We start from the raw sequence: 12,694 nt of genomic DNA, 5'->3' as shown, positions 1-12,694 counted from the left end.
GTTATAATTATTTTTGATGTCTGTCTCTTTAAAAAACTCCGTGAGCTGATAGTAATGGGGATGAACAGTGTGTGTTGCCATTAACTGCTTAACCGATGTAGCTAAACTGGGATGGAAATAGATATAGTCCTGTATTTGAAAAAAAAAAAAAAAAAAAAAAGTTAAAGGATACCTTTGGCGTTTTTCAACCTGGACCCTATTTCCCTGTTTATATTAATCAAAGAGACTGATGTGAACAACAGCTTTTTAAATTGGTCCAGTATTGAGGGAGCTGGCAGCGATCTGCAGCTACGCAACAGGCTGTAATAGAAGCAGAAGGGGCAACTGAACATCGTCACTGTATGTCCATTAAAAGTGGTTATTTTTGATTGTTATTATAAGTGTCTCTTTACCTTCCGCTTGAGCCTTGTTAAGCAGAAGTCTCTCTCTGAAATATCACAAGATATCACGAGATGTGTGTGAGATTTAGAGAGAGTATAATAACCGGAGTGGTTTATAGAAAATGTATTTTAGTGTTGTCTAAAAGCTTTTCAATATCATGAGTGTTTATTTACCTGATTTCAAATGTGTCTCAGGCCTTTGATTTCTATTGCCACTGTTATTTGTGACGAAGTGTTCGCATAACAATTGGAAGAGGAGAGAGAGAAAAAAATGCAGCAGAGGTTTTTATTTTACCATTCACATATTCATTACGTCTTGCTGATGCTACTTGTTATTACACCATCCTCTTTGCTGCTGTACCACCACAAATTTCCCCATTGCAGGAATAACAATTGATAATCTTATTAGTGTCAGGATCCATTTGTAGCACAACTAGCCAAAACTTTAGCGCATCCATATCTAACAAAGTCTATGACAGCTGTTTGAAGTATAACTCCTCATTTTGTCGGCACAGGTCGGAAATGCGCACACGAACCACTCTTTACAACATAGGCATTTTTCCTCTGTAGGAGAGGGTCACAGCAACTCCAGGAACTCCATGGTCCCCCTGCTTCACATCCTGCAGAGCCTCTGCTGCCTTCCAAAGGTGTCATCCACATTATTGAAATCAGGTAAATAGTCATCCATGACAATAAATATCTTCTAGATAACACTAAGTTACCATCAACTACTCTGATTACTATACTTACTCCAAAACTCACACACGTTTCCACTGTTGTTTTCCTGCAATAAGTGACATCAGGTGATATCTTATGATGTTTCAGAGAGAGACCTCTGCTGAACGAGGCAATAACAAACAGACCGGATCAAGTGAAAGGTAAAGAGACACTTCAGACACTTAAAATAAAATCTGAGCCGCTCTGTGTCAAAAATAACCACCTTTAATGGATACATTGCAGTGCCTTCATTGCAGCTCATTCTGCGGCTGCCAGCTCCCTCAGTACTGGACCAACTTCAAAAATTGTTGTTCACATCAGTCTCTTTGATTAATTTGCACGAGGAAATAGGGTCCAGGTTGAAAATCTATCCTTTAAAGAGGAAAATTTAGGCATTTGCTGTTGAAGTGCTCAATGATCAAATTATTATTAGTAGTATTTTTTTTACACAGAATAATGTGTTACAATCCCTACTGTAGATTTAATTGATGGCATAAATCGTAATGTCCATGCATGTAGCTATTATTGTGTACAGGTTACTTAATGACTCAGTGGCTCAAAGCACAACTCATCACTTTCTTTGATGCTGCTGTGATTGCAGCTGAGCGTCAGATTCAGTCTGGTTTCCCTGAAACTTCCTCGGGTTCATCAAATATAGTGTGATTCAGATCTTTTCACAGCAGCTCTCCCATTATTTAGACTAAGCCTGTGAGTCAGCTCAGTCACCCTCCTCTGAAAGAACCAGCCAAATGAACTCTGCTGTGCAGTAATTCCCACGTCACTGCAGATGTGCAACATGTGCCACATTCCTTCACTTCAACGTTTTGCTTAGATCTGCGCCCTCTGTTGACTCTATTAAATCCAGGCTCAAAACATATTTGAATCCTCCTGATGTGGCTGTTTTTGTTTTGTTTTGTTTTTTTACTTGTGTTGTGCATATGAATTGTGTGCATTGGTTTTTACCTTTTTTTTTTTAATTATTTAATTTATTTTTATTTTATTTATTTATTTAATTTAATTTTTTTTTTTTTTTTTTTTTGTGATTTTAGATATGGTCCAAACAGCACTTGGGAAATTTGTGTTNAATTTTTTTTTTTTTTTTTTTTTGTGATTTTAGATATGGTCCAAACAGCACTTTGGACAATTTGAGTTGTTTTTATCTGTGTTTTATAAATAAAATTGAAAAGTACATATTCTCATTAGAATTTTATTTATTTTGTAAAATAAACAGCAGGTCAGCATTTCTTAAAGCAGTGACAGATGTGATGTTTGTTGGCAACAGTACAAAAACAATGTTATGCCCAATTTTGCCACAAGGGAGCGACATAAACACAAGCAGCAGGCAAATAAAATCCCTGTGAAAACAATAATAATGTCTTTGCAGTCAAGTACATTTGTCTTATCTGACCCTCAAGTATTTCCAGTGAGTAGCTGATTATTTACAGATATACAGCCGCAGTCCTTAGATCTCTCATGAGGGCACCTCAGTGCTGTGGAAATGTTTATTAATGACTTTGATTATGACACAACTCTATATTGCTGGGATAAATGCAGAGTGATTATATTACTGGTGTTTTGAGTCTTAAGGCTATGTGGGGCTTTGCAGCAAGATTTCACAGTGGTCCTCCTCCTTGTGCATCTGTGTCAGACGCAGTACTTCCAGAAGCAAGCTGCAGATAAGAGAAGATGAAGACATTGTACATGCAGAACATTAATACAGCAAAGGTTAGAATTAACTACAGATATTAATGAGTTTGTGTGATGCATTTTAATTCTGAAGTACTGAATTTAACTCACGTTCACCCCTCTTCCTAGTTATGGATTTGCCTTCTGCCAAATTGGCTGTGAGCTCCCTCTCCAGCTCCAGGTCCTCCCTCAGCGCACGCAGCTACAAGCAGAGATCAGAGTGATTAAACGCACCACGACAGGTAGACGTCATCTCAGTGTTGACACGACATCTATTCAGGAGGCAGGTTTTCATTCAGAGCCTCATGTCTGCTTAAAATTGTTTTGCTTTTTTGAGAAAATAAGAAGGATCAGACAGTGTCAACACCAAAAATTTACACTGCAGTAAACCATAACAGGTTTTCTCCCTAATCTGCATTTTTTTCCAAATGACATCAAGGTAAATCTGTAAATATTCTTACCTCCTCTAATTCTGCTAATTTATTGGCCAGCTCGAGACCTGCAGACAGGAAAACCAGTCATCGTCAAAGCAAGAAATGCATCTATTTTATATATGTTAACGCCACCATTTTACTTAACCTCTCACCTAGAGCATCATCCTTTTCAACAGGAACTAAGCTCTTGTGTAGTAACAGTGCTAGAATCTTGCTCTGAGGATCTGCGTCTTCTTTGGAATTAAAAACATGGTTCCCTGCACAAACAAAGCAAATAAAAATGCAGCTTTAAACACCCCAGATATCACCAAACAAACAGAAAGTGTCACATGCATCCTATTTCATAGTCAAACATCATCTCTTAACCTGTTGCATTTTGGCAAAACCAAACAATTAAACTGACAACATCACTAATTTAAGGGGTGGAGGAGTTAAAACAGTGCCATTTTTGCACACTTACCAGGGTTAAATATGCTCCGTCCCTCCACATTTAGCATTCCCTGCAGTAATAGCAAACCCAGGAGTCCAAAGCAGTAGTTCACAACTGTAACCCTATCCATAGTACGCATTGTAAGTTCCCAAACTATTGCTGCACTATGAGCACTCCCTCAAGCAAGACAGGCAATCCACTGCCTTGAGTCCATCCCGTCAATATATTTATCCTCTCCGGGATCGGGAGGAGGGGCCAGTCGGCCCCTTGCGTATTGAATCAATAGCTAGTCATCGTGGGTTTTGTCAATGGGCCACCTTTTCACATGGACCATGGAGCGTCTGAGTGAATTACGGTGATGTGACGTTGTAGGCAAGGCCAGTAACCCTACATCACTCTGACACGTGCAAATCAAACCAAGAGAGGAAGTTATCAATCAGCTTGTTGGTTATGTGGGACCAGAATCAGATGTTCTTGGCACCTGCAAGTCTTTTTCTTTTACATTAATTGCTTCTTTAAATAGATACATGGGAGTGTGTTGGTCTGGGAGAAGAGGGTGGGGGGAAGTAAATTGATTCAGTCCCTAAGTGCATCATACCCGGAGATGAGATCCTCAATCTTGGCTTCAGGTCTGATTTGGAGCTGAAGGAACATCCATCACCGCGGCCGAGCCAACTACCCAACACCTCCTAAGTCACTGTGGTCTTTTTTGTGCATCAAGGAAATCACATCTCATACCTCTGCCAGAGGAGCAGGCATTGTGCGTGTGCAGTGTTAGGGAAATGAGCTGGCTGGCACCCACTGAATTTGGCTGGTGAGGGTCTCATAAAAGCTGCCTTGTAGGCCTTAAGACTTGACTTAGGAGCCTGTGACGTCTGGTGTTACGTGTCCAAGATCCTTTCATGAATCCATCACTTTGGTGACTTAACTTTTTGAACACACAACAGCTGAAGACTGAGTCTGATGAAGACTTAAACTAGCAATGTGGAGCAACCTGAAAGTCTTGGGGGTCATATCACCAATTTGGAGTTTTAGCACCTGAAACAGACGAACTACACAAAGTGGAAAGGGGAACCTAGAAAAACAATGTTACGAAAAGTTTGGTTTTGTTTGCAGTTTTTTTTAAGTTAATGGTGTTAGAACAAAATTAAAATTGGCTGAATAAATTAGTTGAAAGAATGAACTTTGTATATATATATTTTTTAAAAAAGCTGCCTGAGGCTCCTCTCACCCTTTAACAGCGCAAAATGGTTTCATCTACCCCTGTGCTAAATGCAGCTGGACCAAGAAAGGGAAAACAGGGTTAGAAAGCAAACTAAATTCAAAAGGTGTTTGAGAAAGATGATCAAGAGAGGAAGAGCGGGGCACCCTCAGAGACTGCTTGTGCATAGGGCCCACATTTTGGTGCTGTGCCCCTAGTTTGCATACACCCAGGCCTTTCTTTGTACTCTGAATCATGCAGCATCATAATTCAAAGCTTTTTGCAAACAGGTGAAACAATTTGAGTTTCTATTAATGTGTGCACTAATCCAGTGGTTCCCAGCTGGTGGGTCATGGCCCAAAAGTGGGTCACGGGTCCATTTTGAATGGAAGTGACTTGAGAACATGTCAAGTTTGTGAACTTTATTTTGAAGTATTTGAAGTAAAGTGAATTTCTGGCGCATAGCTTTTATTTCAAAGCGCCATTTCCTGCTGTGGAGTGAATGACTAACGGACAACTACTCGACAGAAACAGCAAACTAGCTTGACGACATAGCCAAATGCAAGTATGATGTTGAACATATTAAACTGTGTGGACATTGAACTAATGACTAAGGAGGAATCTGGACCCCATAGCTGGACTAGTTGGGAACCACTGCACTAATCAGTCCTGTATCTGCTACCCACCAGTCCACTGCATCAATAATGAAATAGGAATAGGTCAGGGCCATGTTGTCCTCCTAATAACAGTTCTGTCTAACTGTTGTTCAGTAAAGAAAATGAACTGCCAGCAGGCGTGGTGCAGGTGTAGTAGATACCTGCAGATTGAAATGCTGAACACTAGAGGGCGCACTGACATTAATACATTCACAATAACAGCAGCTGTCAGATCACATGACACGTGTGTGTAACCTTTACAGGTTTGAAATGGTGTAGATAAAGAGAGGGAAAACATGAAGAGCACAGAGACAGCTCATAGCACACTCTATCTCATACATGTGTGTCCTCTTCATTCACACAAACACGTCTGTAGTCATTTTACTGTAGCAGTTTTTAGCCGCGTGCAGCGCCTCGAGGCATTATTTTGCATGTGCACCATAGATTTAGCCCAGGGAGGTGTGTTCCCTTTCGCTTCGTGCTGAAGATCTCTTGCAGCTGCAGATGTCTACAGTCACTGAGCCCTGAGGAGGGAGCTGCGTCAAGTTAACGAGCTGTAGACAGACTTATACCGGAAGTGTGATCATTTATACTTCAAAATTCTTCCAGCGATTGTATCACTTGTGAATTATAATTGTACAGTTCTGTTATTTTGGCTGCCATAAATACTGAATACACGATTCATTTTAAAACGGTTTGAGTTTAAGCCACTATTGTTTTTAACAAACTACAGCACTACCTGCATTTTTGTGTCGTCATTTATTCAGGGAAAATTGACTGAGCATTAAGCTCTTTTACATCAATGCCCTGAGTTCACATTCAATGGGACAGAAGGATACAAATATATAATAGCAATCGCAGACAAGTAATGAAGAAAGTCCAGAAAAAAAAAAGGCAGCAGCAATGTATATCAACAATTAAAAACAGCAATGAAAAGTATAAAGATGAAAAAGTTAAATAATAAGAAAAGAGTCTGACGTAAAGGTCGGATACATAACAACAACAATTAAAACAGCAAAATGTAGAAGAAGAAAAAAATTACATTCAGTCAAAAAAACAAAAGTCAAGGTTCACTCATTAGGTTTCCACAATATCCCACAGCTTTCTCAGGTAATGTAGCTTTAGTTTATTGATGTGAACTATGAAGCCAATTTTGATCAAATTTGGCACAAACGTCCCCCTTGGACTCAGCAATGACCTGAATGGATATTGGTGATCATAGGTCACAAATCAAGTTTACTATGACCTCGTCTGTCTCATCCTTGTGAAAGCAATATCTCAACAACACCTTGACGGACTTTATTTTTATTTATTTTATTTTATTTTATTTTTTTAATTTGGCACAAACGTTTATGTAGACTCAAGGATGAACTGATTAGATTTTGATGGTCATAGGTCACAGGTCAAGGTCAATGTGATCTTGCATCCATCCCTTTCCTGTGGATGTGAAATCTCAAGACCACCTTCGGGGAATTTCTCCAAATTTGGCACAAACATCCACTTGGATTGAAGAAAAAACTGATTAGAATTTGGTGGTCAAAGGTCAAAGATCAAGGTCAGTGTGACCTCATAAGACATGTTTTTGGTCATAACTTAAGAACTCTTGTGCTTAGCCTCGCGTCACCAGGCTCTTCAAACGAAGAGCCTGGTGTCTATTCACTCTGAATTTTGTCTGGATTCTGGTTCCGGTCTAGGGAGCAGATGCGGTATTCACCAAATTCACCAAACTAAAAGTGTTCACCATAGTAAAACTTTAAATTCTGGCGCACCATCGATTTGGGGTGATGAGGGGTGTAACAAAATTGATTAACTTAATGGCTTGGGGCTTTTCTTGTAAATTATATTCTTTAAATTAAAAGTTTCACCGCATTTTTATTAGCTTGGTGCTTTTATTTTTACGGAAAGGCACATCCATCGAATTCCGGATCCTGTCTCACTCGCCCTGGTTCCGTTTCCTTACCAAAACGGCCACTAACGGCCCCAGACTACTTGTGCTAAGTATGACAAAACTTCACACAAATGTCTAATAGGATACAATGATGACATGTAATATCCAAAAGGTCAAAGGTCAGCTTCATTTTGACATGATAATGTTCTGCATTAAACACTTTTCTGTCCATTACACGATGTCATATCTCAGGAATCAGTGGGGAAACATTTGGTCAGATACTGAATTAGTGACACTGATCTTGGTTGCACCTTAAACTCTGCCAATTGTATAAATTAATGAATAAATTTGTGCTGTCAGGGGGAAGATGTGTGTGAAGCAATCATGTTTTCACAGGCATGGATGTAAACTGTGAGAGAAACTTGTCTGGTGTCTGGAGGCACTAATTCTAGTTTTCTATTTCTATATGATCTTGACTTTTGCATTTAATTTTATTTCCTCTTAATCTGTTTATTGTATGCACCAAACACCAGGGCAAACTCCCTGTAAGTGATAACCTACATTGTGATTAACCGTACACTGGTTCTGAAAATTCCGAGTCTTTTATTTTGACATGTGTAACCGGAAGTGGTGTGTTGAGCCGTTGACAATTGGCTGGCTGCTTGTATGAAGGTTCAGGGAGGGAGGGACGCTCGTAGAAAACCCTGACACGCTAGCTTCATCAGAGTAGCTGCAAGGCAATTAACGTACAGCAGCGACGCAACGAGAGAGGGTGGCCACCGAAACTAATCAAAAGGGCCGTCCAGCACCTGAACCATCAATCGGGTTTATGAGTTAAGGCGATCAATCAGCCTGCGGTTAACCTTCGGTGATACGCGGAAGCGTAATTCAACGTCAACGGGTCTTTTGACTTATTATCGGTGACAACATGGCTGAATGTAACGTTAGCATCGACAAGAATAAACTACCTGGAGTGAAAGAGGGTAAAGTCTACAACATATTTACTGCTGCTAGCTGTTTAGCATCACACATATGTAGCTAGGTGACACAGGCGAGGCTAATGCTAACCTGAACACAGGTGTTTCTCTTTGGTGTGATTGTTGTTAGCACAGCTTGCTAGTTGATGCTAGGTCAGTAGAGTTAATGCTGGAGTCAGGTAGCCAGCACTGATTAGACTTCTTAGCCTGGGTTACAGGCGTCGTGCCAGATTTGGTGTCAAAATCCGTCTCCAGGCAAGGCTGGAGGGCGAGACATTATTTTAGCAGGGAGAAAACAGGTTCCACTTCATGTTATACATAATGTTTGGATTATGGTGAAAGGGGTTGTGGGCAAGGGGACACACACTGATGGGTATACACATCTGGCACGACACCGGTGTGTGTGAATTAAGTGTAGGAGCCAGGTAGCCTCAGTGCTGCCCACATGGAGGTGTTTGCCTGTTGTTATATGGAGGACAAGATGCTTTGTCTGTTGTGATGAGAGCACCTTTAACAGTGGCCTCTTCCTTTTGAATTACATATCTGACATACCCGGTTACACCTTGCCTTTGGTTGTAAAATCTGCAACTGCTTTGAAACATTATCTTGAAAGACTTTGTCACCCCTCCTCCCTCATAACTTTTATAGCTCCCAAAACTTTGTGTGCTGGTACTGCACAGGCGCAGGTGGAAAGTGTTGCTTTCACGCTGAAGCAGGTTTTGGATGGGATGCTGTGCTGGAAGGAAGGACCCGTCCTGTTAGTGCGAAGCAGCTGCTCAGCAGGATGCTTGTTATTCTGGTCAGAGAGAGAAGGAACGTGCATTGCCACTGCTTGGCTGGTCTGTAGAGGGAAAGACTGAGAAAGCTGCTGGAAAAGTTTAAGTTTCATCCCTCGTGCATTGGGAAAATAGTAAATATTGTGAGCTGTCGAGTTGTACTGCTGTACTGTAACTCACAGATGAACCGAGCTTGTAATTTGCCTTTTCCCTCTGCACATGGAGCACAAAGACTTGACTCTTGTGGTCCTTTGTGCATCGTGGTGTCAGGGTGATTTTCTGTTTCCAGCACAAAGGGATCAAAGGATGGTGTGAGAACTATAGCAGCTGTAATCCTTCTGTCACTTGCCAGTGTCATTAAAACTAACCCCAGTTAAAAACAGCATTCTCCCTAAATGCTAACTCCTACGAGCTTTTGAGGAACCCACATTGTTCAAAAGTAGTTCAAACGACTGGTTTGTAGAGCTATACCAGCCAAAATAAATCTCAGGTTTCTTGGCTAAGAAGATTAGGCATATGGTTGAAAAATGCTCTGTGTTAATCAAATCCCACACTGGTCGGAGGCAGTGAGTGGGGGGCTTTGTGGAGGTCTCGCCCTCTTCTTCACAGCATCTGTTTAAACCCAAGCGTCCATGCAGTGTCCTCCCATCGTATTAAACCAGACAATCTGGACCACTCATCAGTGTTGTCTTTGAGTCCCAGGCGTTTTGGTGCTTGTCAATAATGCACGCCAACACATAGTCATAGACTGTTGCCTGTTATTAATTTTTTATGGGGATGAAGTAATTTTTGTGAGAGCAGATGATGTGCTGTGGGCTTGGTAGTGTGACACTGAGTGTGGCTAGGCTCTGTAATAAAAGCTGTAAATACAATACAAGACAATTAACATGCAGACTATATATGATGTATGATGTGAGTAGTTCTCATTATGTAACAAGAGTAGGTAAATGAAAGACTCTAAGGAAGTTAAATATTTCTTTATTTTGGTCTTCACTGAACAGAACCACAGCCAACAGCAAAGTGGTGTGTGGCTGCTTGCAAGATGAAATCATGGCTTAACTTTGTCCTTCTATATTTGATGCAATGATGTTTACACAAGATTTGCAGCTGAAGAAAAGTTTCTTACTGCAGTATTATGAGATATATGCTAAGCAGAGGGTAGTTAGATCATGTCAACTGAACTGTAGAGGCACATGCTTTAGGGTACATTCGCCCTACGCTATAAGGTCCACATCCATAATTAGCTGAGGCTGTAAGAAAGGTCTTAAAGGTCCCCTTAGCTTCCCCCGTCTCTTACACAGGAAACTGTCAGCATTTGAACACTGGGAGATCCACAATGTTCAAAGGAAGAAAAGCTGCCTCGTTTTTAGAACAGTTCAGATGGATGTGTGGTGATGGTATCGGGTTTTTTATGAGGAAAGCTCCCCTCCTACAAGCATTGTTTCCAGAATGAATGTTCACAGCACTTTGACAGAGTCTGTAATATTGAAACTATTAATGGAAAGTCCGCTGGAGATTTTAGAGTTGTAGTGAAGATGGGAAAACAAGCAGTACAATATCTCACACTCTGTATGCAGATATTTGAGATCATGATTTTATCCATGCATGTGCAGTTTGAGTCAGTGAGCTTATGACTAAGATAATGGGCCTAGTAAAAAAAAAATCAGCTATAAATTGCTGTCAGAAACTTTAGTAAAATATGACTCACTGGTGGATCGGTTTGTTCAGATTTTTAGCTCTCATGCTGACTGTGATATTTTAGGTTAGACCTATATGATGTATATAACCACATGAGCATTTAGGATACATCATCTGATTTAAAATATACATAACTACATTTCCCTCTGTCTGTGCCTTGCTGATAAACACAATTAGTTTTTCGTTGTGGGAAGTTTTACACATGGACTGTATTTACCTGCTTGTCACATTTTGTGGATTTAAACCAGCACCTTGTCAGTAATAAACCTACTTCTCTCTTAATGCCTCTCGCAACTCTAACTAACTTTCAAGGAAAAGCTTAAGAGCTCCCTCAACATCAGTCTTTATTTAGGCTCTTACAGGCTAAGGGCGATCGTTCCTCATTCACAGTTTCACTTCATCTTTACAGTCAGAAAATAAGCAAACCACACACCACTGGCCAGATGGCCTCACTTTTTATCAGACTGAGAAATCTAGACGTACAGTTTTTAAATGTCTCTTCATATTAGCATCATGATATGAAACACATCTTTGGATTTTGCTTCAGTATCATCCAGTAGCCTCACAGGGCAAATCCGTACTTCACACTGTAAATTGTCTAATATTTATGGTAATACTAATTATGCTGCAATTTTTTTCATTACTTTTGCTGTAAAGCAGACTTAACAGCTCATCGTATGAGTCACAACATCAGCAAGAGTAACTCTCCTAAGTTGCATCCATTTAGCCTGATTTCCTGTTCTTGATCGTGGGTCAGATTTTATTTATTTTTCTGTGTAAGCATGTGTGTGGGCAGATGGGCCTGATGTGACACACCTGAAACTGTGAATGTCAGATAGAGATCTAACATCTTAACTAACATACTTTAGAGTCTGAGTCGACAAGCATACAGTAGTTGAAACTAATTCTAAACTTTGGCTTTCTCAGTACTCTTTTTCAATTTCCTTCTGTCTTTTTTCAGTGTGCCGAGACTTTGCTGTGCTGGAGGACCACTGCCTGGCCTACAACCTTCAGGAGCAAGAAAGTAAGAAACTACACATTAGCCAGTGTTTTTTTTTGTTTGTTTTTTGTTTTTCACTCAACCAAATCGCACATGCAAATTTGTCTGCAACCTTTCAGTCCTTTTTCAGTTTCCAAGGGCCACTATCAACTAGTTTTCAACACGTGGCGCTGAGCAAATCAAGTCTGCCTGGTGTAGATGGCCACTCACAGCTCAGTAGTACCAGCCAATCACAGCACATTATGGCAGAACTTGGCTGCAGCCTTATTTGCTGTTTTCAAAAATGCCTCAAGGGCCCCACATTAGATGAAGAGCTGTGATTGGCCTGGGAAGGGGAACCAGACGCATCTCCCAGAGCAAATAAAACATGAGCTCACAGATTTGTCTGGTTTCCAGACAGTATGTTATCCCCTTAAGAGACAGGTATCTCCAACTTCAAACAGGGGACGTCTGCTTCAAACAGATACTGTAGGTCTGTTCCCTTTCCCCTAGACTCACAAATTAGTCTTTAGACGCTTTGCTTAACTAAAGACTGATGACTTTCTCCCTGATTTTGTGTTTAGATGGGCGGATACAATTTCAGAGTTTTAAAAAACTCCCTACGTTGCAGAACCAAAAGTAAATCTGCAGGGCAGTCCTTCGGTGGCTCACTGAACTCTTGTGCTTGTAAACAGAGTCCCACTAGAAACATGTGTAGCGGTACAAAATGGCTCAGCCGTGCTCGCAGAAAACGCCGTCAAAGTTAGTGGATGTTTGTCGCGTTTGCGGCGACACATTCTCGCCAACTAAAAGAAACAAGCATAATCTTTTACAAGGCCATGACTCATCCGTCCGGCTGGACTATAGAGGGA

General features: G+C 40.6%; 2 protein-coding genes across 3 annotated transcripts in view; one reads left to right on the top strand and one right to left on the bottom strand.

Moving 5' to 3' along the window:
• Positions 1–2,300: 2,300 nt before the first annotated feature.
• On the bottom strand, positions 2,301–3,845 carry uts2d (urotensin 2 domain containing). The gene is made up of 5 exons (XM_050055159.1): positions 3,678–3,845; positions 3,370–3,474; positions 3,245–3,282; positions 2,895–2,985; positions 2,301–2,767 (listed from the first exon to the last, which is right to left on the bottom strand). The coding sequence occupies exons 1-5, from the start codon at positions 3,784–3,786 to the stop codon at positions 2,742–2,744; spliced, it is 369 nt and encodes a 122-aa protein (XP_049911116.1). The 5' UTR covers positions 3,787–3,845; the 3' UTR covers positions 2,301–2,741.
• Positions 3,846–8,075: 4,230 nt separating this feature from the next.
• The window catches only part of ccdc50a (coiled-coil domain containing 50a), a 25,677-nt gene continuing 21,058 nt past the window's right edge, over positions 8,076–12,694 (top strand). For both annotated transcript variants that reach the window (XM_050054972.1, XM_050054971.1), the window contains exons 1-2: positions 8,076–8,375; positions 11,805–11,867. In XM_050054972.1, coding sequence (XP_049910929.1) covers positions 8,321–8,375; positions 11,805–11,867 — 118 coding nt within the window. In that variant the 5' untranslated portion in view covers positions 8,076–8,320. The remainder of the gene's footprint in view (positions 8,376–11,804; positions 11,868–12,694) is intronic.

Source organism: Epinephelus moara, chromosome 10 (genome assembly GCF_006386435.1).
Source record: "Epinephelus moara isolate mb chromosome 10, YSFRI_EMoa_1.0, whole genome shotgun sequence".
NCBI lineage: Eukaryota > Metazoa > Chordata > Actinopteri > Perciformes > Serranidae > Epinephelus > Epinephelus moara.
The sequence above is the reverse complement of the archived record's forward strand: the minus strand, read 5'-3'. Positions and strand labels throughout refer to the sequence as shown.